This window comes from Loxodonta africana, chromosome 8 (genome assembly GCF_030014295.1).
Source record: "Loxodonta africana isolate mLoxAfr1 chromosome 8, mLoxAfr1.hap2, whole genome shotgun sequence".
Classification (NCBI taxonomy): Eukaryota; Metazoa; Chordata; class Mammalia; order Proboscidea; family Elephantidae; genus Loxodonta; species Loxodonta africana.
The window spans coordinates 77,772,370-77,799,628 of record NC_087349.1 but is presented as its reverse complement, the minus strand read 5'-3'; the positions used below and the strand labels follow the sequence as shown (position 1 = coordinate 77,799,628).

Below are 27,259 nucleotides of genomic sequence, written 5' to 3'. Positions count from 1 at the left end.
ATCTTCTTTCTTTCCTGTTTTTTTTTTTTTTTTTTTAATACCTTTTGCTTTCTCCATGTCTGATGTTCTTGATGTCATCCCACAACTTGCCCAGTCTTCGGTCATCAGTGTTCAATGTGTCAAATCTATTCTTGAGATTCTCTCTAAATTCAGGTGGGATATACTCAAAGTCGTATTTTGGCTCTTGTGGACTTGTTTTAATTTTCTTCAGCTTCAATTTGAACTTGCATACGAGCAACTGATGGTCTGTTATGCAGCTGGCCCCCGGCTTTGTTCTGATTTTATTGAGCTTTTCTACTGTTTCTTTCCATAGATACAGTTTATTTGATTCTTATGTATTCCATTTGGTGAGATCCACGTGTATAGTCGCCATTTATGTTGTTAAAAAGAGGTACTTGCAAGGAATAGGTTGTTGGTTTTGGAAAATTCTATCATGCAATATCCGGCACCATTTCGATCACCAAGGCAGTATTTTGCAACTACTGATCCTCCTTCTTTAACTTCTGCATTCCAATCACCGGTAATTATCAATGCATCTTCACTGCATGTCTGGAAGCTGGTAAAAATCTTCAATTTCTTCATCTTTGGCATGAATGGATGGTGCATAAATTTTAATAATAGTCTTACTAACTGGTCTTCCTTTTAGGTGTATGGATGTTATCCAGTCACTGACAGTGTTGCTTTTCATGATAGATCTTGCAATGTTCTTTTTTGACAATGAATGCAGTGCCTTTCCTCTTCATCATTCCCAGCATAGATGACCAGATGACTCTCTGATTCAAAATGGCCATTATCATCCATTTCAGCTCACCAATGCCTAGGATAGAAATCTTTATGTGGTCCATTTCATTTCTGACAACTTCCAATTTTCCTAGATTCATACTAAGTACATTCCATGTTCCAATTATTAATGGATGTTTCCAGCTGTTTCTTCTCATTTTGAGTTGTGCTAGAAGATGAGCACCTCTCGGTGGAAGGCACTCAAGATAAAAAAGGGAAGAGCTGCCTCCTCAAAGCAGAGTCGACCTCAATGACATGGATGGAGTAAAGCTTTTGGGACCTTTGTTTGTTGATGGAGTATGACTCAAAATGGGAAGAATGTAGTTAATAGAGATCCCAAAATCTCCACAACTACCTAGAATTAGTTTTTGTGTCTCAATTAAAAAAAAAGAAAGAAAGAAACCCATTGCTGTTGAGTCGATTCCAATTCATAGAGAACCTATAGGACAGAGTAGAACTGTTCCACAGGGTTTCCAAGGAGCAGCTTATAGATTTGAACTGCTGTCCTTTTAGTTAGCAACCAAATGGTTAACCACTACACAACTAGGGCTCCTTATTCTCTCTTAATAATAATGGCTACAAATTACAATCTAATAAATCAAGTGGAGAAATCAAAGCAACTTAAAATTCTGGTTACTTATAATTAGGAAATGCTACTTGTTGCCATGAAAGAAAAGTTTATTAAGATTAAGGTTTAACATAGACAGCCTAATGTGGATTACTTTCTTTTCTAAACTTATTCGCACCTTTATATTGTGATATCATTACCCTGAGAAATCTATAATCCATCTTGAGAAATTGATGTTGCAATCATTTTAGTACCATTTAGTATTATTTATGGTTGCTTTTTTATCATTACTGGCCTCTCATGTAATTATATACTCTGCACTACTTGGATGCTTGATTAAGAGTCCTTTATTTGGTTAGTGTTTCTAACTTTATTTTCATATGAAAACTATGGACAGAGTCTGAAGGCAAATATCACACTATCACACTACAGGTAATCATGATAATAACTCTCCTGTAACTACAGTTAAATAATAAATCATCTTTTTCCATTTAAAACACTATGGCTAAATGAAAATAGTTAACATCAACTCTACACATCCAAGGAAAGGAGTGTTTGTAATTATACCACAATGCATGTTTCTTCTAGAGAAATCTGGAGGCAGAGTTTATGTGAGGATGGATGTATCTTCTACCTCTTTGTTTTGAGCAATGGTAGCGATAAGCCCTGCACAGAAACTATAAAAAAAAAAACTGTAGCACTACATAAATAAAACTAAATCAAATCAAACTGTGAAGAAAATACTTATTTCACATGGGTATATATCTTAATGGTTAAAAATGTCCCACAATAATTTTTAGTTTCTCTGATTCACAGGAAATAAATATCAAACTATTGAAATAGATGTACAATGGGAATAGTTTCTGAGAAAATTATGAGCTGAGCTGTCTGAGGAGAAATACGGAAAGAAAAAACCCTCTTGTTTTATGGAGTTGCTAAAAGTTAGCATATCAGTTTTCATAAAAAAAAGAATACTACCTAAGAGTATATGGTTATCAGCGTATAACAAATACTTGCCATTTCCACAGAGTACAGCTTTCAAGGTTTTTTTTTTTTAAACAGTGACAGGCTTTTACTTACTATTTACATATCAGTTATATGCAATAATTCCATTAGCAGGTCACAGGTAGGTAGCTGGCCAGATTTAAGGATACCTCCTACAACCACAACCCAGTTCATGTAAAGTTAACAAGCATAGAATGCTTAGAACCATAATTGTATCCAACAACAGCAACAGGTTAGGAATTTCCAAAATAACTTATATTAAATAAAACAAATTACAATTTTAGATACTGATTCCTTTAATTTCCTTCTGAACATCAAAAGTTTTCTGGTATAACAACTAGTTACAGTGTAATAATGTAAGAATTCAAAGTCAAACAGGAATGCAATACGTCAACACTGAAAAAAAAAGGATTGTATCAGGCTTTAAGATCATAAAAATCGAGTCACAAGATAACTGAATTGTTCAGTTACTGTGTATTCATAAGAAGGGTAAAGATGTTTTGTCTATATTGTTGCACAAGCTTCCTAGCCTTGTTTCAATTTCTACGGTACAAAAGAGTTATCTGTAAATAAATTAAAGTATCTCCTTCTCTCTTGGCAGGAAAAGTAAAATTCTATTTCCACACTGACATGAGCATAAATGAAAGCAAAGTTACCATTTCTTTTAAATAAAATTTAGCTAACCACAAAAACTTTCATAAAAAATTAGAAAGGGTTAATACAGTATTAGATATAAGGAAAACATTCCCAGTTTAGTTTAGTCTGATATGGATGAGTATTTACAAATAATTTCAAAATAAAATATATTAAGTATACCAAAGAAGTTTCTTCTACATCCCGGGGGTAAAAGATACACGTTTCACTTCAATACATGAGGTTTTCTGTTGTAAATAAAGTTTTCTTCTTTTGGTAGAGAGAATGAAGGAAGAAACTGAAACTAAAGAAAGCTATGTTAACCTTTGAGTTTCCAGAAAATAGAGATTAGGTATACATAGTTCAGTACCTTACGATGTACTGACAGACTTTTTTTTCTGCCAAACAAATTTCTATTTGCCTAGGCAAAATAAAAGTAAATTTAGTTTCTTTTAAAATGTGAATGTTAGTATTTTACATCTTTATAACTACAGGGTGAATAAATGGTGGTTACTGTCTTTTTCACAAGTAAAAACCATCATTTTAAAGCTGAAAAAGTCCTTAAAATTCAGGTCTGTTCCAAGCCTCTATAACGTAAAAACTGGTTTTCAAAACTGTTACTTAATATTCTTAGAGTTGCACGTTTAGTTATGTGTAATTCTACCATAACTACACATTAGCTCTCTGAATTCATGGAATCAAAAAGAACAGTTAATTTACCTGTCTTTTCAGCGGGAATGAGTTGCACTTGCTTTACACAGGTACAAATGTGGAATTCAAACTGTACTTTGAGAAGCAGAATTTAGATAACCAATTAGAGCAGTGGCTCTCAAACTTAAGCAGACAATAGTATCACCTAGAGGGCTTATTAACTTTAACTAACACACAATGCTGGAACTCAGCTTCCAGAGTTTTGATTCAGGTGTAGTAGTTAAGGGCTTAGTTGCTAACCAAAAGGTTGGCAGTTCAAATCTACAAGCCGCTCCTTGGAAACCCTATGGGGCAGTTCTACTGTCCTATAGTGTTGCTATGAATTGGAATCGACTGGACAGCACCTAACAACATGTCTAGGGCAGGGCTTTACATCTGCACGGCCAACAAGTTCTCACACGATGCCGAGGACCAGGTGCTACATTTGAGAACCACTGACATATAACATCAGGATTTGGGGAATAACTTAGAAATGTTCTAGATCTAATTCTCTTGTATTTTCTAAAATCATCATTCTCATGCTTTAAAAGGGTGTACCTGTTAATATGAATGTTTTCAGTAGGTTATAATTCTAACCCTAATCATATAAAGAAGAAAACTGAAGCACATCATTTAAAACTGATACAGGGCAATGACCAAAAAAAATCCTGTATGTATACAAATGCAACATATACCACACTACGCCCACAATTTATCTCCTCACCAAAGTAAGTTCTGCCCACGTTTCCCTAAGTGTCTACATTTGAATGTATGCCACTTCTGATAAAAGAAAACAACATGAGGGAATGATTTCATATTATGCCAAAAATCTGCAATGTTTATTAACAAATTTCCTTCTCCAAATCAAAATACAAAATTAATTCAGCGAAAGAATTCTCAACTGATATTAATACCAGATCCCTTAAAGGTCCCTATGCATATCAGAAACAAACAGAAAAAAAAGTTTTTGATTAAAACAAGTAAAATGTCAGTATTCTGCTAGAAAATAATTATAGTTTATATAACAATTTTAAACATAAAATGTACCTCACAGATTTCTTATTTTCAGGTTTAATCCACTACCAATCTATCCGGATAAGCAAGCATACCCATTGCCCATGCTGAGAAGATGAAGAACAGTGTTAAAGGTCTTAACTAAGGCCACAAAATTGGTTATCCAAACTAGCGTCCATTTCTCCTGTCTACCAGTACTCTCATTACCGAACACGACCCCCCTCTACTATGCTGCGATATGGAGACGAAATGCTGCCTATAAAACACAGAAACTAAGCCTGTAACTAGATATATCAAGAATCCAGCTGACAGAAAAATATTCTGTAAATCACGAATTCCAGTCTAGACTAAACAGAGAAAATTCTATACTGACAATTTTAAGATTGTTAAGTTGACCAATCTAATTGATTGCTTGTCTCCAACTCAGTCTCCCACTACTAAGACCTAGGTGGCTTTATGGCTTCCCTGGTGGCATAGTGGCTAAGTGCTAGGGCTGTTAACCAAAGGGTCAGCAGTTCAAATCCACCAGGTGCTCCTTGGAAACTCTATGGGGCAGTTCTACTCTGTCCTATACAGTCGTGATGAGTCGGAATCGACTCGATGGCACTGGGTTATGGACAACCAGAGCCCTGGTGGTGCAGTGGTTAAAGCTCTTGGCTGCTAAGTGAAAAGTCGGCAGTTCGAACCCACCAGCTACTCTGTGGGAGCAAGATGTGGCAGTCTGCTTCTGTAAAGATTTACACCCTTGGAAACACTATGGGGAAGTTCTACTCTATCCTATTGGGTTGCTATGAGTCAGAATAGACTTGATGGCAATGGGTTTGAGTTTTACAGGTTTATGGACAACCAAGGACCAGAAATTCTCTTCTTTAGTGCAGTGTAGCAAATTACTATAATACAGCCCTTCTAGCCGTGGTCTTGTGACTCCCACAAAATGACTGGGTGGGGCTATGCAAATAAATACAAATAAGATACTTGTGGTGCAACAAGGGAACTGCAGAGCCTGCTAATAATGCAAATAAGGTGCACGGAACCCTTGTGGGGCGGGACAATGCCAATACAATGTACAGAATCCTAACAAGGGGATTGGTCAGTTTTGCCATTCTGCTAGGATTAAAGGGAACCAGTCCCAGAAGCGGAGAAGGGGACTACACTACAATCATGAAGAGGAGCCAGGAGCAGAGCGCATCCTTTGGACCCAGGGTCCCTGTGCTGAGAACCTCCTAGACCCAGGAAAGAGACAAAGCAGTAACACTGTAGGGGTGGCAGCAGTTTGAGACAGCAGGAACCAGAAGATTAGCGTCGTGGGCTTCCCAGCCCATGGAGTAAGGCAGCTCTAGTGGGCTTCCTGGCCAACAGACTTTAGGCAGGAGGCTTGCTAGTGGCCTGGGGTACCTCCAGGCACTTATCAGCGTAACTAAAGAACTTTGTAACACTTGTTTGAGCAGGGCAGAGGCCAGGACCGAGAGGAACCTGTCCTGAGAGGGCCAAGAGGAGCCTATCCTTAGGGGGCGTGCACGGCAGAGAGAAGGGCCTGCTTGCCTACATGGCCAAGAGGAAGTAAGAGAGCTGTCCTGCACTGAAGAAGCAAGAGATGTGCGCTTCACTTTGGGGGAAGCCTTCTAGACTTTGCCTACATGCTTCCTGATCCTGAGTTGCAGCCTGTTAATCCCGATCCCGAGTTGAACCAGGTACATCCCTAATAAACCCCTTCACTGTGAGTACAGTCTGTGAGGACTGTGCAGCCACTGCAGTGAATTATCAAACCCAGCAGAGAGGTAGAGAGTGCCACGGGAGGGGCAGCTGGTGTCAGAACTGGTATAGAGGTTAGAGGGGGGAGGATGTTTGGCCTCCATCTCACAGGAATCAGCCTTGGCTGATGCTGATCTTGATTCTCTCTCCTCTCCCTGAAGTTAGACAAGGTTTGATGGCACTCCGCCATTTTACGCTAGTGTTATTACTTTTGTATGGACTTGAATTTCATTTCAGTTTACATTTCTGTGAACAATTTTCTCTTTGTTCTTCTAATTTAAGAACTTTCAACACTAAATGAAGGTATCTCTAAATGAAACTTATGATCATTTTAGCATAGTTTTATATTGAATAAAGTTGCTTTCTTTCACCTCCGCCCATCCTTAAAAGTACCTTAACTTCCCAACTTTGGTGTTTTTCCCCTTTCTCTACAAGCTCTCCCTGGAATATTTTATTCACTCCCAAGGATTAAAATATTACTCCATCTATATTACAAAGACTTCAACATCTAAATCTCTAGCTATGAGCAAATAAATGAGTTTGAGATGCTGATTAAAGGATTCATCAAAAAGTGAAAAGACTGAAATGCAGGACTTGAAAAGAACACATAAACGTTACTTAATAAAAATGATTAGTGGCAATATACCTGCTTCTTTACAGACTTTGATGTGATTAGTTTGTTTTATATCACGTGGGAAGTTCTACTCTATCACATGATTATTTTAATTTACTATCATGTCGCAAGCACCTAATTCGTTAACCAGATTACAAAGCCTCAAGAAGAGATTTACAAGTCTGTATTTAAAAATTTAAAAAAGGAAAAAATTCTGAAAGTTGAATGGCTTTAATATTACTCCAATTATTTTCCTTAAAATAAGAAAAAGTCAAAAAAAAAAAAAAAAGCTAAAGGTATAAATTGATGACTAACTGGATCCATTCCTTGCCAAGCAATTAAGGATCCTAGTGCCATGTAACACTAGGTAATGATTTAAAAAATATATAATAATAACGGATGCAATGAGTTTAGATTCAGTATCAATCTCCAATATTTGTCATTGTATTTTTTAAATATTTGTCAAAGGAAACTGAAACACTCAGATATGAAAGTGTTCTATATAAAACTATATCATAAAATATTACACATATTCATATAATCTAATGAATCTTATATTGGAAGCTGAGATATCTGATGAAAGGAGAGATTAAATTCTTGATCCAAGTAGATAATATTATTAAATTTAAAAGCCAGGATTTGAAAGCCTCTTTACTCTGACTCAAGAAGGATGTTCTATTCTTTTTATTTACCTATGTTTAAATTTGGATGCATGTTACTATATAAAGTCCATAAAATAAAATTTAAAAGACATTCTAGGTTTGTATAGCTTTACTTAAGGAAGGTATCATGACTGTTATAATAAGGGTTTTCTGTTTAGAATACGAATTCTGGAAAAAAGACTAGTTATCTTCAGGCACCTCTGTAGTTTGATATAAACTATGTTGAGAGGAAAAAAATTGCGCTTTAAAATGTTTAATTGCCAACATCAAACAATAGGAATTTTTTATTTTTTTGCTCGGTTATTTTCTAAAAACAAAAGAGATTCTACAGAGTTACTTCAAAGATACAATTTAGAGAACTCTTTAAAAATAAGTTAAAAAAAAAGATAAAAGCAGAGGAGGAAGAGAAGGCAACACAGAAGAGCGATGTTATTAAGGAAATTAAGTAGAACTTACACATCACCTACTATTGCTATTAATCTATTATTACTCTTAAAGCATGTCAAAATGTGTCTTTTATGCAGAATACCCAGAATAAAATATTTCCTTTTTATCTACTTTTTAATCTGTAAGATTTACCAAGTCAGTGATTTTTTTTTTTTTTTTGACCAGAAAAAAAGTAACAGGATTGCCAGGTCGCTGGTACTCAAAAAGTACATTCAGCAAAGATGACAAGGTCTGGTGACCAAGGAACACGATAATAAATGTGAAAGAATGGCAAAGGAGCAAAGAGTATAGCTAAAGAACTCAGGGCAGTACTGAAAAGACTGAAATGATTACAGTTGATGCTAGCTGGTTCAAAAAAGCTATGCATAGCTTTGACATTGAGCCCTTAAATACTTTTACACACTGCACCGTATGATACAGCTAATAAGAGACCTCTGTTATAATTCAATAAGGCAAATATTTCTTGCAGCTGTGTATTTATAGATACTGAATAAAATAATAGAAAGAACCAATAATAATAACTGGCTATTAACAGAAAGATGATTATCTGGAAATGGCAAAATATTGTTAACATCTTAAACCAAGCCCTAGAAACATATTTTCTAAACATTATATAGAATATTAAGCATGAATTTTATATTGTTTTCCAGATGTAAGTTACTGAAATTAATGCAATAAATATTTATTCAATGCCTACTATGGAGAAGGCTTTGAATTAGGTGCTTGTGACATGGTAGTAAATTAAAATAATCTCAAGGAGCTTCCATTCTATCATTTCCCTTGATAATGCTCCCTAAGTGGTTTATTATAAACCATTTAATATGTGCTTTTAGTTCGCATATTGTATTTGCTACAGTTTCTGAGTCTGTCTCCCTTACTAGACTTTGACCTGTTAAAGGACAAAAACCTTTTTCTTTTTTGTGTATCCTGCAACTGTACAGTGTTTAGAATAAAGAAGTCTAGAATTATAAAACTTATTAAAAATAATTTCAATGTGATAGGGCCACAGAAGCTACTTTTAACTTTACCATAACTGAAAAATGACTCTAGTGCTTTAAAGTTATATTTTAAAATGTTCTAATTAAAAATGGATAAATAATTGTACAATCATGACTCCAAAGTTTAAGAAGATTCATCCAAGTTGGATTATTTAAACTTGCAATAAATAGGTGTATTTTCTTGGAAAAATATCTATTGTTACAGTAAAACTTGAGTTTCCTTTCTAACAAGATTGTATGATTACTCGTTTATATTGTTCTTTCCGCAGGAATTCACACACCCCCTGTTTGCATCCTGTTATTCACTTAGAGCTTCCCTTTACTTTGCTATACTGTTTCCCTAATAGTGGGAGAGTGGTTCTAACTGCACACAAAAATCCAACCAGTGTCAGCATGCACCAAGTCTCCTCTTTTGCACTTAGCATTTGTTCAGCTCATAAGCGTTCCCTTCAAAATTCTATTCTGTGTTCTCCAAATGTTGCACTGCCTTCCCAAACCACTGGTGGTGTGAAAAAGACGTGGGATTGTCTTTAACCATTATTTCCCTCATCTTTCATTTAACTCTATGCTTCTGTACCGAACAATCTGAGAAACTGCTTAGACCTACATACTATACACTAAGCCAAGCAAACAAAACTAAAGTCTTCCTAAAATTTTGTACACCTGGGTTTGTCCTTATCAAAGGCAAAGAAAATAAAATTTTTAAATAATTCAGGGCATAATCAAGGCCAGATTAAATCACTGCCTCAAAGTATGATTCATGATCGGCATCAGAATAATCAAACATGCGTGATGATTTCTGGGTTCTATACAGAACCTACTGAATCTGCATGTAAGGCATGTGCCTGGAACGTTTAATAACCTTTCCAGGTAATTCTTATGCACACTGAAGTTTAAAAGGCAGTAATGTAAAGGATCTAAAATAAAAGATATTATAATTAATAAGGAACAATATAAACAGGGTAATGATACCTTACAGTCAAATACACTGAACTAGAATGAAAAACACATAAACTCATTAGTGAAGAACTGAGAAAAAACTTTTTAAAAGGTTAAGAACTCCAAGAAAAGCTAAACTATGACATTCTTTATATAAAAGTCAGACTCTGAAATCTTCTTTACTTGAGATATTGAACAGTACACACATCAAAATACAAAAAAATATAAATATTTATATACATATAAATGTACATTGTGTGCGTATGCGTTTCTGCCTACAAAGGAATAATTATGACTAGTAATTAAATGGTACACTGGCTACTCTCTAAGAAGCTTCAGATCAATTTCACTACTTCTAAACAGAGGACAATCAATAAATTTTTTTCTTTTTTTAAACAGATATAGTTTGATTTCCTAAGCAGAGGAGCAGGAAATGGAAAAGTAAAATGACTTAAGTCAATAAATCCTTTTCAGAGTCAGAAAATAAATGCCTCCCTTGCTTCGAGACTGTTAAGTGCTCCAGCGGCACAGACCACAACATTTATGTTGTGGAATCCCCCACCACAGGGGCAAGCAGTAAGCATAGTATAAGAATAAATAAAAGACTGCCCAGGATCAGGACGGCATTCCACGAAGCTGGGAGTGGACTCGAGGTTACAGTCTAGGACAGCAGTTCTCAAACTATTCAACGTGCATCCAGCCCTACCAGCAGAGTTTATAATGCCATAGCTCTGGGGTGGGGCCCAAGAATTGGCATTTCTAACAAATTCCCAGGTGATGCTGACGTTGCTTGTTTGGGGACCACACAGATCTAAGGCAAAATCGTCAGGGTTCCCAAAAAAGAGAAATAACTGAGATGTCATCAGGAAAAAAAACAATGCACACATACACACACACACAACGTACACACATACTACACACACATATGCACAATTTATCTCCAATATGGGGGGCGTCTTTGGTACAGGCGAAAGTGAACATTCAAAGACTTTTTACACAGACCAGAAGGTGTCTACCATAAAACCTCTAAATACATAATGTTGCCTGAAATTACTACCCTCAAACCAGTGTATACTGCCCAGATCCCAATTGTTAAACTACATGGCTCTTGTCAAAAATAAAGAACAAACAAGCAGCCTAACGGACATATAAATAAAAACAAAAATGCTTGGACTAAACACATCAAGCCATCTAAACAAACCTGAAGGGATATTAACTATTTTGCATTATTCTAAACACAAATTAAAAATTCAGGTGCCAGTAAATGTGCTGTCTAGGTACCGACCTGGACCAGCAGAATCAACATGATATGGGAGCTTATTAGAAATGTATAATTTCTGGCCACACCTACACCTCCTAAATCAGAAACTGCATCTCTTAACAAGATGCTCATGTGATCGAAAGCTTAATGTCTGAGAAGCACTGATAAACGCTACTAAGATTTTATCATTAATTCCTTTACTAAGGTTTATAAAATAACATGCCATTTTTAAAAGTCTGAACATTTCCTTTAAAAATCTTTTACAGACTTACAAACAGATAAAGGAGAAATCAAGGAAATATTTTTGCATTGGAACATTATTTACAAACAAAACTTCCATTAAAAATACCTTATGTTGATGAAATGTGGTAAGATTAGTGGGTAACAAATCCCTAACTTTACTCGTTGAGTAAGCTGAGGTACAGGGGTGCTAAAACAGTTTGGTGAAAGTTAAATAGTTTGTCAATGGCACAATGGAGACCAGAATCAAGCTCTACTGACTTCTATATTATAGTGCTCTTTCCACTGAAAAATATTTTTTAAATTACATTTTCATGGAGTTAATATACAGCTAATATAAAGAACTGTAAATTTACACAACGTGTAGGTTCCACTTTTTTTTGCCAACTGTGCCTTCTCCCTACAAGGTATTTTTGTAAGTGCACTATGCTAATTTTTTACACGATGCTGTAAAAAAAATTAACATAGCATACTTGTGAAAGAAAATACCTGAGAGAAGGAGGGCGTGGTTGGCAAAAAAACACAGAACACACTCCTTATTTGTGTAAAAATATGGTACATATAATTTTGAAAGGGCCAATGAAGTGACATATCTGTAAAATATTGCAAGGCATCCAGCAATAATATATTACAGTTAATATATATTTATTCTTTAATTAAAGAAAAGAGACTTCAAAAATTTGATGCAGAAGAAGGGGAATGGAAATCTGGCATACTTAGTAAAAGCACAACTTTCCAATATGTGATTTTGAAAGAATGACACCATTCACCTGTTCTGATGAATGAAACTGGAAATTTGATTTTAAGAACCATTATATATTTGGTTTTGCCACTTAAATTTTACTATATAGCAATAAACTTAAAGCTTTTTTTCACATATGGCTAATTTTTATAATTTTCAATGTAACAACAGCCGTGTTTAGTATGAAGATTTTGTAAGCTACTGTACAAAAATTAAACCCTTTGTCTTACCATCAAAGAAGCTTTTGGCTCTTAGGTAACTGACACTGAGCCTAAGAACTGAAAGTTTGTCCAGCTTATTAATAACATCTTGTGGAAAAGGCAGTAGGCTAGCCAAACGGTCCAACTCTGTATTAAGTCGGTCTCTATGTCTCTTGGATGGGTTCGATTTGATGCCTTCAGCCGGGACTGGCTTTACTCTGAAAAACAAATAAAAATCCATTAAAATATATAAAGCAAAAATTTCTACTGCATTATAACATCTCCTCCAATATTTTTCTAATAAAACAAATATTTAAAATCTACCTCAATTTTACATAACTCTTTCCAAAATCTCCCTTTCATATCTTAATCAAGGGAAAAACAGGGATAAAATTCTTCATAATGTTTTATTAAAAATCTGATGTACACATCATAAAATAATACCTTATGAAAATGCCTACCTCTACTTCATATATTTGTGATACAGTGACACCCAATTAACAAATCTATTAGAAGAATTAGATAATTCCTCCCCTACCGTAGTTAGCCACTGTTAGAGGAAGGGGAAAAAAAAGAAATAAAGCTTCAATAAATTATGTGAATATTATGCTTCCTTTGCCATCTTCTACAGGAAGCATCCTCATTTATGTAGATAAATAGAAGCAAGCCTAAATAAATGTGTATCTTCATCATCCCCAGCCTTCGATTTTTATACATTTTCATTCCATCATTGACAACCTCTCAAAGCCCTCTGGTACCTAGATACTCCAGCTACCTAATGTAGTCAAACAATATAAAAAAAAGAATAAATCAGGCTTTATTTATATTTACTGATTGACAAACACTAGAGGCTAACCGTGATTACTGGTAAATTTTGCTTTTATGACTGGGCAGCAATTCCACTTATTTATCATCTGTCAGAGTCTGGTCTTAATTAGAAAATTCAAAGAAATGTCAATATTTACGATTTTCATCTATCTGAGAGAAAAGATACTTATAGTTAAGAGTAGAGTCTATGTTTAGAAGTGATAAATTGGACAACGTCACACAAACGCTTTAGCCAGGACTTCACAACAGAAATTCATTATTTAAAGTGAATTTACACATCATCGGACACCCATTCTGAAATGTGAATAGATAATACGTTCCCAACCCAAACAAATTTTTAGACCATGACTCTCCACCTTTCCATTAGCCAAAAAATAAAGAATTATTGTGAGTATTCTTACAACAAAAGGCATTTCTGACAATTCAAACTAAATTATCTTACAAAGTAGAAATTGGCTTGGGTGTAGTGCTATTAATCTGACTCAATGAGAATGTTTTTAGATCATTTATGCCTTCAGTGTTCTATATGAAGAAGTAATATTTTATGCAAAAAGATGATTAAAAGTAAATACGAAATTTAACATGCCTTTTTTATACTATCCCTAACAAGCATTTTCTTCAGAACTATTCAGAACTATTGCTATTTTTCTCTATTACAATTTATCTTATGTCTACTACATATATGCATATATACATATATACATACACACACATAAAGATAATAAATCAGTTAAGTGGCATATATACAAAAGGCCAATACTTTGTCCAGAGTATTCATATAACTTCATACTTAATAGATATTGGTGACTGTTTCTGTAGATGTTTTCCCCAATCATATTACATTGGTAATCAAATTCAAATCACACCTAATTACTGCATTTCTCCAATTAACCAACGGAATTTCAACTTTTACCTATCATGCCCATCTACCTCATTGAGTAAATATTTCTCTGTAACTGTCACATTCCAAACAGTTCAGTAAACCTTCTTCTAGTAAATATTCAAAAAGTACTATAGAAGCTTAGAGAGATCAAGTGCTTAAAAAAAGATTTTACAGAAAAGGTGGTATCTGAGATGGATTCGGAAAGATGAACAGGATTTCATGGGAAGGAGTGACTGGGGAATGGTGAGCCGTAGAAGTTCTGTGTCTGACATTTGAAACACTGGGTGAAGAGGGAAGAGATGGGGAAGCTGGTTGGGGCGACAGTCTTTCAACCAACACTGAACACCTACCACGTGCCAAAAGCAGAGCATTTGGCAGTGAACAAAACATAAAAAAGCTCCTGTTCTCGTGGAACTTACATTCCAGTGGGAGGATACAGAAATAAACAAATGAATTAACATATAACTTTTCAGGATTGTGAGTGTTAAGACAAAAAAGAGAACAAGGTAAGAAACTAAGGGATGACGGAGATACTGGTTTTGATATGACGGGCCGGTGAGGGGGTCTCTCTGATGTATTTCAGCACAGACGTGAATAAAATGAAGACGTGTGTCATGTGAGTGTCTGAAGGTGTTCAAGGTAGAGGTAGAAGAAATAGCAAATTTCCTTAAAGAAATGATTTTTAAAAAATTAAAAAAAAAAAAAACCACCTTGGCCTTTGGTATCTGGGAGTCGTCTTAAGTTCTGGGCTGGGAATTTACACAAGAAGTCTTGTGTTTTACTAAGCTGACTGGTGATGGAGAGGACGGAATGCAGGGCAGATCTCACTGACATTAGGACTGTACTGCCAGGAACTTCTCTTTAAAATATAAATCTGCTATTCTTCTGATTAAAACCCGTCAGTAGCTCCTGACAGTCCAAGCTCCTTAGCCCAACAACAAAACCCTTCATGATCTTTCTGGCCCCTATCTACTACCCAAGCCTCATTTCCTTCAGCCAAAGCCTTCCTTGTCCGTTATACTGCAGAGCTAAGAAATTATTTATAGTTAGAAACATATATTTTGATGCTTTCATACATGTAACTCCCTAGAACCTCCTTACCCTGGCCCGCCTCCTTCAAAGCCCTGCTTAGGTAGATCTCTGTTGTAAGGCATTCCCTGACCTACCTCACAATGAATTAGCTATTCCCTCCCCTATCCTGGGAACCCTGGTGGCACAGTGGTTAAAAGCTACAGCTGCCAACCAAAAGGTCGGCAGTTCAAATCCACCAGGGGTCCTTGGAAGCCCTACGGTGCAGTTCTACTCTGTCCTATAAGGTTACTATGAGTCAGAATCACCTCGACGGCAATGGGTTTGGTTTGGGTTTTTTTTCCCTATACTACCTCTGTATCTTATACGAATTTCTTATACAACCATTCCACTATGAGATTTCTATGCAAATGAAAATGCATATTCAGTCTGGTCTTGTCCTCTTGGTGACTTCTTAGTAATGATTATAAAACACTAAGGAGAAAAGAGTAACACAAACACTAAAGCAAGAGAAGCTGATATGATACAGGAAGAAATAACAACCACAGGAGAAAGAAGACAAAGGTATTGTGGTATCGCTACCCCTCTTGCACTGGCTCTCTGTAGTATTCATATCTGCCCAAATGAGATTGTTTCTTTACACATTGCAAAAAACTGTCCATGACTCTAATGTATCATTAGGCACCTTTCAGAATATTTAGCATGAGATCAAATTTCCCTAAGACAAGTGTTATGTAACCTATATTGCATATACCTTTTGTCTGTCTGCTTTATTACTATGTAAACCTAATTATCTTTTTATTCCCAGTGCCCAGTACAATACTTGGCACAGAGTCTGCTCTCAATGTTTGCTGACCAGAAAAGAAATGATCAAACCTGACCAAAGGCAGTGATAGCAAGGATGGTAAGAAAGGATTGGCTTGAAGAGATATTTAAGCACAGCACCATTACAGGGCCTGGTATACAGCCAAAGGTTCACAGAACTAAACTGACTTGGTAACTGGTTATAGAATGTAAGGAAGAGGGAAATGGGGTGTAAGGCGAGGTTTTGAATCGCTCTGGGCTTTGCAGCGTAGGATAGAAACTACTTCTTGACAAAAGGTATACCAAACAAGGAGAAAAGTGACTTGAGAACAGACCTCAGTAACATTAACATTTTGGTGTAACGCAGAGAAAGAAATACACACACAGATGACAGAGGAGAAATGATAAAATAGAAAAAGAACTAGTGCAGAATATTTTGGCATCACAGGAGAAAGTCAAATGCACAGAGGGATTAAATAAAGTCAAGGTTGCGAAGTACCCACTAATAATTCAAACTTGGCAATTCAAATCTACTGCTTTTTTCCACTGGAGTTGGAGCTTTAAAAGGTCGGATTGTTGAAGCTAAACAAATAGATTTGACTCACTTTTGTACTCATTTTGTGAGAAGTAATTAGAACTATTTTGTGAAAATATTTCATACATATCCACGCATACTGAAGATGTACCGGATAATTAAAAATACAGAGACTAATTCTAAATCAATTACACCTGACTTGGATTATGTTAGTGCTTTTACTTTTGTGTTGTCTCCAAGTCTACACCAAAATATACTACCAACCATCTATTTAAATAAAAAGCTACATGTGAAATATAAACAAACATTCCTGTAAGATTGGATTTGGGGGAGCTGGAGTTCAGACATCTCCTGAAGTAGACTGTAAGATGTTAATCAGGTAAAGAAGCAATTTATTTATTTTTTTAAACCTTAACCTCAAAAGTCCTGTCCCAACCTGTAAATCAAAATTGTTGTGAAATCAAAGCTCTAGCTGACTGCATGCCAGGCTCCAGCTTTAGAAGCCCTGCACGCTCTAAGTGCTGGTGGTAACAGGCCCAGTAGCACGTCCGATGCCAGTGTGAATGCTGTCTTTACAGTCTTTTTAACATCCCCATCTAGAATGTTTCAAGCTCATCATTTCCATCTAATGTTTAAAACAAAGCTGAAGAAACTAACAACCCACTTAGTCATATATTAATGTACATGTATTTGTATCTGATGTTTATCATGAAACCTCAAAAGGACATGCAAAGATACAGTTTCAGTAAACCTATGAGACTAAAGTGACATTTTCTAACAACAGGTTACCTACAATACTACTGAGTTTGCACCATAGGCTTTTTCATTTTGGTGATTAAATCTTTTCTCACTGTTTCAATCTACAGGTAGTCCCCTACTTAAAACGAATGTGAACTATGACAAAGTGCACTAACAACTGTCTTTTTTTTTTTTTTTTTTGGTACATTTTACCATTAGTAATATGTACTACATACAATGTGGCAGCCCATAATTTGCTGATGTTATCATTCTCAGATGTAATGTTTCCAACCCCCAAAGACACATAAAGATCAAATTTCTAAAAATACTGATAATAAAAGGCAAAAATAATGAAAACTAAAAAAAAAAAAAATGAGGTATTCAACTTATGTCGGAACTGACTTATGACGGAGTAGTTGTCAGGCTGGAACCCTATCGTAAGTTGGGGACTACCTGATTTACCAATGACTAGTTTATCTTTACTTCCAGTCTCTATATTGGCTGTCCTCTGGGCACATGAAGTTCAATGTGTCCCTGACTAAACTCATTCACATTTTTCAGAACTTAGGATATGACCATCCCTCCATCTACTACGGTGCTACCCTCCATTCAACAACTAGGGATTTTGAAATATTCCTCAATAAATCCCTCTACCATATCAACTACACCCGATGAAGCCCAACTCATAAACTCACCCCTTCTTCACTTCCTCCCCACTGCTTTAGTGCATACCTTATTTATCTCTAAATATGAATGTTGAATGTTTAGCCCCAAATTACACTTTTCATAGTTCCAATGTGTAGCAGCATCCATATTCACAATGCATAAGCTATCTAAATAAAACTATGTGAAAGGAAAATGATGTGGAGAAACACATAACTGAAAAGACATATCCTATTATTTTAGATACTATTTAGGAAATGGCATCATACTATATTTATATGAACATGCGGGGAGGTGATCTGTGGTACAAAGAAAGTTAAATTTCATTGTTAGGCTGAATACAGCTAGAGATTTTACTTCCCTATATGAAGCAAGAAATGTTTTTTAAAAAAAATTCTGAGAACTCTGGCTGGAAGTCACTTTTAGTGAGTCAGAATTCTCTGTCACTCTCCTGCTGATGCCCTACAGCTGTGATGCCTTCTCCTTTCCCTCTCTTTGCTCTATCTAAGGAGGCATGATGAGGTCCAAGCAGCATCATCTCTAGCACAAAAAATTAACAGTGAAAACCAGGAAAATGAAAGTATGCCCAGAAATCACTGTTATTTACATAATCCTGAAAAGATTATTAAGAATGCTCCTTTTTGCCACTTCTTCTATGCATGTACACTTTTTTAGACTTTATTTTTTAGTATTTCCCCTTGAATTCACATATAATTTATCTGCTACACCAAAATCACTAAAACATTATTAGAACAATTTTAAGCTGTAGTCATTTGTTAAATTAATATTTCCTAAATACCTACTATATATAAGGTACTAAGAAGCTCTGGTTGCTACAAAGATAATCCTATTTTTAAGAGCTTATCTCTCCTAGCAGGAGGAGACACAGGCTCTGACAAGACAAAATCAAGCATTACACAATAATGTAGGTGCTATAAAGTGATTTAATCAAAATGCTAAAGAGTTCAGGAGAGCAAGAGCTCATGTACAAATAGGGTAATGCGGGAAAGCTTCTTGGAGAGATGGCATCTAAATCAGGTTTTAAAAACAAGTAAGATATTGCCAGTTTCAAGGTGTACACAGCTTTCTGCAACCACCCTCCCCTTCTAGAAAATCACCTGAAAACAAAGAAGAGAACAAAACACCAATTCTATCTTCAATAGACCTAGGAGACAGCTAAACTCCAAAACAAATCAAAACACAAAAATGGCAAGTATGTGGGAAAGAAACAGTGACTTAGGATAGAAAAGAAAGGAATTATAATGTATTAATTGGCTTAGCAGTAAAGAATGTTTACATAGTCAAAAATAATGCAACGCTGAATAGAAATACAAACACTGAATATTAATAGAAAATTGTTATAAAATTATATTGGGAGGATGAAGAAAAGGGAAGGCAAGATGAAAGAAAGATAAAATATTTAACTACAACAATAAAACGTCAATAAATAATTCCTAACATGCTCGGATCAAGGTAGACTATACATACTATTTAAAAATGAGATGACATAGATGATAGTGAACAAGAATTGACTGAGGGGTTGCTTCTGTTACCGTGAGCTTTTTTGCACACTTTGACTTTTTAAGAAGTGTATGTATTATTTAATAGAAATACATTTTTAAAACAGGTCAACCAAAAAAAAGGAAAAAGAGCAAACTAAAAAACAACTGAAAAGTGTAAGACAAAGCAAGTCAATATGTAAAGACACCTCAAATAGAAAAATCTATAAACACACACTACTACTACTATACACCCATACACAATCCCAACATATTAAGTACAATTAGCTACCTATCCTGCTCCCCTTTTGTCTATGAAATGGACAATTAATATTTTTTAAGCAAAAATTCAAGGACAGTGGCACAGATTACCAATAGGAATATAAACTGGTAAATTTTTGTAGAGCAATTTGGCTCACCTTGAAAGTACAGTACTGATAAATACCAGTTTTTGTTACATTAAACCTCTGTGCAAAAAATCAGTTTTAAAAAGGCGTGGAAGCAGAAATGTATTGTTAAGTTTCAGGTTTGCATGGTATTTATTTAAGTCATTGTTTTTATGAATTACATCATGAAATATTTGCTATGTAAGTTTATTCACCACTGAAGTAGCACATTTCAGCAATACCCCAAAGTGAGAACATAATCACACACTGCCTCTTACAGTTTCAGAGAAGAATTGGTTGTCTGTAATAAGGTAAAAATATTTAAAGAACTGAATTTATGTTTCCATTTAGTTTTATACCTTTAGCCATCTTTACAGTTGGTAGAATGCTTTTGTGTGGCTAATTTCATTTGTAAAATTGACAGTGTAGGTGTTGACCGTCCTCCTCTACTCATTGAGGAACTTGCCCAGATTTACTAGAATGAGGAGATAAGACCTCATCTTTTAGTTTAGATCCAGTGCTCTTTCAGTTTATAACTCACTGTTCCCTCTTTTAGCTATTTATTTTTCATAAATGTTAACCCTAATTTAATAACACTTTTCATAGTTCCAATGTGTAGCAGCATCCATATTCACTATGCATAAGCTATCTAAATAAAGCTATGTGAAAGGAAAATGGTGTGGAGAAATATATAACTGAAAAGACACATCCTTTTATTTTAGATACTATTTAGGAAATGGCATCATACTATATATGAAACATTTTCAGTACGATTTATTTTAAGTTGGCAATAAATGAAGATCATATCTAAATGAAATGAATTGCGATTTCGCAAAAACAGCAAGAAAGACAAAGCTTTTTAGTATGTTAGACATGTTAGTCAAGTTAATACTTATTGCCAGTTTTGACACCACATGATGGCTGTTTTGATAGCCACTACTGCTGACATTTTTAAGTGTAGATGGCAATTTTTAGATGTCATTTACTGAAAAGCTATTATTTGCCAACATTAAGTACTAATGCTCTAGATATGGTTATCTGAAGTTCCATTAAAATTTTTTTCTGTATTAATAAAACTTTGAAAATACAGTAAGAATGCCAAAGTTAACGAAATTGGCTTTTCAACTATGTTCATGAACCAAACCAACTAAACAAATGGACAATGCCGTAATCTCCAAAGAGAATAAAGCAAGGAGATTTAAAATAAAAATACTTGTTCTTTTTTTGAGCAGGGTTACTGAGTATTAGAACAACACTCTAAGGAGAGTTACAGAATTTATTCCTAAGGTTATCTTTGAAAATTTCTTCACGAAGAAACCAGGAACATGGATCAGATGCTTTATCTAGGTTGTTTCAGATCCTTTAATTCTCTAATTTTCGTTATTCTCAAGAGAAGGGAAACATTTATTTAGTGTCCACTATGTGTAAGTTATAAAAAAAAAAAAAGTTATATTAACCCCCCAAAAATACCCAGTGCCGTCAAGTTGATTGCAACTCATCGTGGCCCTATAGGACAGAGTAGAACTGCCCCATAGAGTTTCCAAGGAGTGCCTGGTGGATTTGAACTGCCCACCCTTTGGTTAGCAGCCGTAGCACTTAAGCACTATGCCACCAGGGTTTCCAAGTTATATTAGTAGGATTAAATTTAGCACATTTAAAATTTATTTCCCCTAATAATTTTCAGTGTCAGACCTGCCACTAGAGGGAGTTTACTTTGTTTAATAAATTCAACTGTCTAGAAGAGCTTCAGGTTAAAATTATGTCACCTACTTTATTCCAAAATTGTATGAAAATGTATATTTAAATGGTTGTCTTTTCAACAGTCTTACACTTATGCTACAATGTATTTTCTCTGTAAGTAAAATATCAATCACTTAAGGGATCAAGTTAAAGAGATGTGAATAACATTTTTAGATCAAACAAGATGAATTTCTCCTGTGAATATGTTGGCATGTTTCAAGGCCCATTATCCACAAAGTAGTAATTTAACTAAAAAACTCGTATTAAACTTAATATTAGGTTTAATGACCTCATTCATAAGGTCAATATTCACTTTAACTGAGTTAACCATTTTTTATTCTGGTAAAAATGTTTTATAAACAATTTCATTTTACTATTTAAACACCAGCGCTAGTCTTTTCTTATAGAGCAATTTGGTGTCACTATAAGGCATTTATACAATCAGAAGCAATGCACGGTACTCAGTAAAGGCATGATAAACATCTACACCACCTGATAATATAAAATGAGGGTATATGAGAAAAATGCTTTAGTTACATTGTAATATGAGAACTAATTCAATAATGTATATTAAAGCCTTAGGAAGTATACTAAAATATTAAAATACTACAATAAAAGGTACATTTTACGTAAGTAAAAGGAAAATTTAACACACTAAAAGAAAAGATCATTAATAAAAGATTAACTAGAAACCAAAAACATTACATTTTATAATGAACACAAACTAAAGCATTTAATTAAAAGTAGGAGGGGAAAAAAAGTTACCTAGGTCCCTGGGTAACATACTGACTGAAGCTCAATATCTTAAAAACCCAACAGTGAGGCTGTCACCTTTTCAGATCACACAAATAAAACTCACGATGCCTTTATTATATACAATGCTCAGCATGCTACTGTATTAGCAGCTATGGAGAACAGGCATTCTGGGTGCCTCCCAATTTTAACTATCAAGGACAACATCAAATTAAACAAATACATTTTTATAGAAGAAACCATTCTACAAAATGTCAAATATTGTAAAAATGCTGCAGAGCTCCCAAGACAGAAAAGTGCTGACTAGGCAATATTCTTAAAATGAGACACACTATAGGTAACACTTTCAAAATTTTAAACAAAGAGTATTTACAAAATGGTCTAATATCCTCTGAATGCCAATTTATACATCTAGATTTGAGGAACTATCATCGCTGGGTGGCGTAGTGGTTAAGTGCTACCGCTGTTAACCAAAGGGTCGCCAGTTCGAATCCGCCAAGTGCTCCTTGGAAACCCTATGGAGCAGTTCTACTCTGTCCTATAGAGTCGCTATGAGTCGGAATCGACACGACGGCACTGGGTTATTTTTTAAATCATCGCTGAAATCTAAATGGAAATTGAAAGTCTATAAATTAATGAAACTTTCCAACCAACAACTTTTTAAATATAAACCCTAGAAGTGTTATTTATTCATTTATTTTGGTTCTTAAGTCAAGTTTTAAACAAATGTGCTCTGATTCGCTGAACAGATTTTTAATATGTCTTTAAAACTGTCTAGGAAAATTTGAAAGATGTAGGTGATTTCAAGGAACTCAGAGATAATAATTAGGAGTAAACACATGAAGACATACAAATCACAACAGGAAATCTGTCTCAAGCATACATTTTTCTTTCCTGGAAAAAAACTGTTTTAAAGTATTTGCCATCTCATACAAATATTCCACCTAAACAAAAAATCCAAATTTGGAATCACTCTGCTAGAATTGACAAAACTTTGAAGTAGGGAAGAAAGGAAATTAGAGGAAGATGCCAAGAAAACGTCTCCCTCAATAAATCTAGTTTCAAATCTTTTATAGAGCCCCAAGCCACCACAAAAATGAGAAAGTTTCCTCAAAAGATTACTGAGACTACAAATCCCCCACTGTATCTGTCCACTACACTCACTCACACCTGCTATTATTCCTTTACACTACCGATATAGACACGTTGGACGTAAGAGTGCAACAGAATACCAGTTGCTCTAGCTCAAAAAAATGCCTTCAGAAACACTCAGCCCCTTTCTTCAAGACCGCACGTGCTTGCCTCTTTCAAAACTTTTCATCCTACCAAGCTCTCAGTCTCCTCCGAGAATTATGACAGTCCTCTAAGCTAATTGATGTGGATATTAAAAGTCTAAGGGTATTCCAAGACAGACTAATGTTAGCTAATACGCCAGCACCAAGGGGCTGGCCAAAACTGTCAACAAATTGGGACCACAGAAAAGAGAACAAGAGCTGCAAAGGTGTGGGAGTGTAAGTGGGTGCGTGTGCGCTGGTGACAGGGTGGGTAGGGGGGATCCTTCAAGTGTAATACAGAAAAAATCCAAGCCCTCGGTCTCTCGACCAACCAAATCTTGATTCCATGGGCTGTGTCGGGAATAGACCTAATCTCCCCGAACGCGGGGACTGAGGGGCGTGGTGGGGCCGCCTCCCGCCACCACGGTAGGACCCGCACCCGCGTGCACCGGCACCCAGTCCCCGCACCGAGGACGCCGCTCCGGACACTCACGTTTTCTGCACCGGTTTCCGCCGCTTGCGACTGGCGTAGGTGATGTTGGCGCTGCTGCTGTTCATGGTGCCCGGTGTGAGGCGGCCCGGTCCCTGGGGCCCGGCGGCGGCCGGGACGATGGCAGGCAGGCCGGCGGGCGGGCGGGCTGCCAGGCGGCCGGCGCCGGGTTCCGTGAAGCCGCGCCCGCTCCACCTGCGTCCTCCCCTGCGCGGTGGCGAGGGCGCTGCGCCCCCTGCGCCTCGCCTCCCGCAGCCCCGGCCCGTCCAGACAACCCGTGGCCGGGGGCGCCCGTGTTTGGCGCCGGGGGCAGAGCGGCGGAGACCTGCTAGCGAGGGGACGCAGGTGCCGTCTACACCGGCGCAGGCGGCGCGGCGCTGCCTGCAGGTGAGGCGGCAGACGGAGGAGGAGCCTGAGCTGGCAGGTTGGAGCGCCGGCCTGGGTTGCGCTCGGTGGTGCGGCGCCCCGTGACCGGCGCGGCGGCCCCCTGGGTGAGGGAGGCGCCGCCGCGCTGCTCCCGGGGCTTCCCCGCTCCTAGGTGCTTCCCGCCCGCGAAGCTCGGGAGCCGGCCGCCAGTCCTGGGTGCAACCCGCTTCCGCTCGGCTATGCGGCTGCCTCAAATCTGGGCCTCGTTCCTAGGTAAACTCTCGGGACGAGCTTTGAGTAGACTCTCCCTCAACTGCCTCCCGCCGCCGAACGCGCCGGCCGAATAGCAGAATCGCCCCCGACCCCTGACGGGCCCGCCCCGCCCAGAAGAGCCCCGCCCCATCCTTTTGGACCCGCCTCTTCACTCCGTCTCCCTTGAGGGCTCCACCCTCCTCCCAGCACGTGATGACGTAGAACGTAACGATGCTCTCCAGTAGCCATCTTCGTGAGGTCAAAGGGAGTATTCCTTTGTGGATACATCTTTCCAGCGCAGGAAGAGGTGTGAGAACAAATAAGGTGTAGTCAAACTCTTTGTAGCTAGACTGTCTCAAGAATTATTGTTGTTATGTGCCCTTGAGTGGATTCTGACGCATAGGGACCCTGCCTACAGTAGAATGCAACACTACCCAATCCTGTGCCATTCTCATGACCCTCGCTATGTTTGAGTCCATTTTTGCAGCCACTTCAGTCTGTCTGGTTGAGGGTCTTTGTCTTTTTGCTCACCCTCTGCCAAGCATGATGTCCTTCTCCAGGGACTGGTCCCTCCTGATTACATGTCCAAAGTACATGAAAGAAGTCTTGGTTATCTTTGCTTCTAAGGAGAATTCTGGCTGTACCTCTTCAAAGGAAGAGTTGTTCCTTCTTCGGGCAGTCATGGTCTCAAGATTAAATATGCCAAATAGTAAACTTCATTTATGGAAAGACAGCTAACTTTGGGCTAAGAATTTCAGTAAACTAGAAGAGATAACCCAATAGGACTATCTAAATTTTCCCAGAGGGGAAAGCTTCAGGAGGCCACATTTAAGTTGGGACTTAGAGGCTAAGAGTTTCCTTGGACTTTTTTATTTTTTAATTTGTCTCTCAGGCTAGGCAGTATAATGTCCTTTCCTCAGTAAAACTTTGTTATCCCTTAGTGGAAAGAAGGAAGCTAGGAAGAAGGGAAGCACTTAGGACAGGAGGTGTTTAAGAATAGAAGGTGTCTGGTATGATTAGAAGGTGCTTGGGAAGCTCAAGCAGATCACAGTTAGCTGCTAACCTAAAGGTTGGCAGTTCCAACTCACCCAGCTGCTCTACTGAAGAAAGGCCTGGTGAACTGCTACTGTAAAAAATTAAAAAACAAAAAGAAACTTGTTACCATCAAGTTGATTCTGACTCATAGCCAAGAAAACCCTATTGAGCAGTTCTACTTTGAAACACATGCGTTTGCCATGAGTCAGAATCGACATGTAGGCAACGGGTTTGGTTTGGTTGCTTTTGGTATGTCGGAACAAGGAAAAGCAGCTGAAGGTGAAGTTCAGGAAGTTTGGGATCAAATCATAAAGACTTGATAAACAGTTTATCAAAGACTGGATTTGGGGAGAGTAGTTAGAAAGTTGTTGAAATGAACCAGGGAAGCAGCTGTGGCAATGGAGAGAAGAGAGAAAATATAGATGATGGTAGAAGTGGTTAAGACACTAGGGGAGAGAGAAAACAATCTAGGGTGGCCTCAAGATTTCTGACTGTTTCTGTGGGTGCAGTTAACTAAGACAGTGAACACAGACAAAGGAGTTGTTCGCTTGTCAGGAGCAGAAGGACATCCAGATTAAAATGCCTAGATGCTGCCTCACATCATCCACTTCTACATTTCAAAATGCCTTCAAGCCATTCCCACCTGGTAACAAAAAATTGAACTCATCATTTTCTTTAATTGAAATCTCACCCTGTTGCGGTTCAACCAGTTTCCAGATACATTCTTCAGATCAACTTAGGAATCATCTTCAACTCCCTTACCACCTATATCTAAATCTTTCAACAGATACAGTAAAGTTTATTCTTCACAATGTCCTTTATCATCTCCCTCCACCTTATTCTCCAATAATACCAAATTGACAGAGCCCAGCTTAAATGCCACATCATTCAGGATTCCTTGGCTGATTATCATACATTAATTTATTCAGCAGATATTTTTGGGGTACCTACTATGTGCCAGGAATTGTGAAACGAAAAAAAAATTTTTTTTTCCTTTTCACTATGTGCCAGGAATTGTGCTAGTAAAGGAGAGACAATGGGTGACTGTCATAGATTGAATTATTTCCCCCCCCCAAAAATGTGTGTATCGATTGGGCTGGACCCAATTGTGATTTTCCTATATGTTGTAAATCCTGCCTCTATGATGTTAATGAGGGAGCACGGGTGGCAGTTGTGTTAGTGAAGCAGGACTCAACCTACAAGATTGGATTTTGTCTTGAGGCAATCTCTTGAGATATAAAATAAAGAAGCAAGCAGAGAGACAGGGGGACTTCATACCACCAAGAAGGATGTGCTGGGAGCAGAGCACGTCCTTTGGATCTGGGGTCCCTGCGCAAAGAAGCTTCTAGTCTGGGGGAACATTGATGAGAAGGCTGACAGAGAGAGAAAGCCTTCCCCTGGAGCTGACACCCTGAATTTGGACTTTTAGCCTACTTTACT

At 37.1% G+C, this 27,259-nt stretch overlaps 1 protein-coding gene across 1 annotated transcript in view; it reads right to left on the bottom strand.

The window, feature by feature from the left end:
* Positions 1-24,309, bottom strand: part of AHR (aryl hydrocarbon receptor) — a 47,727-nt gene extending 23,418 nt beyond the window's left edge. Inside the window, exons 1-2 of the mRNA XM_003407091.4 lie at positions 24,170-24,309; positions 12,575-12,762 (exon numbers count right to left, since the gene is read on the bottom strand). Of these exons, the coding sequence (XP_003407139.1) occupies positions 12,575-12,762; positions 24,170-24,234 (253 nt within the window). The 5' untranslated portion in view covers positions 24,235-24,309. The remainder of the gene's footprint in view (positions 1-12,574; positions 12,763-24,169) is intronic.
* Between the last annotated feature and the right edge of the window lie 2,950 nt (positions 24,310-27,259).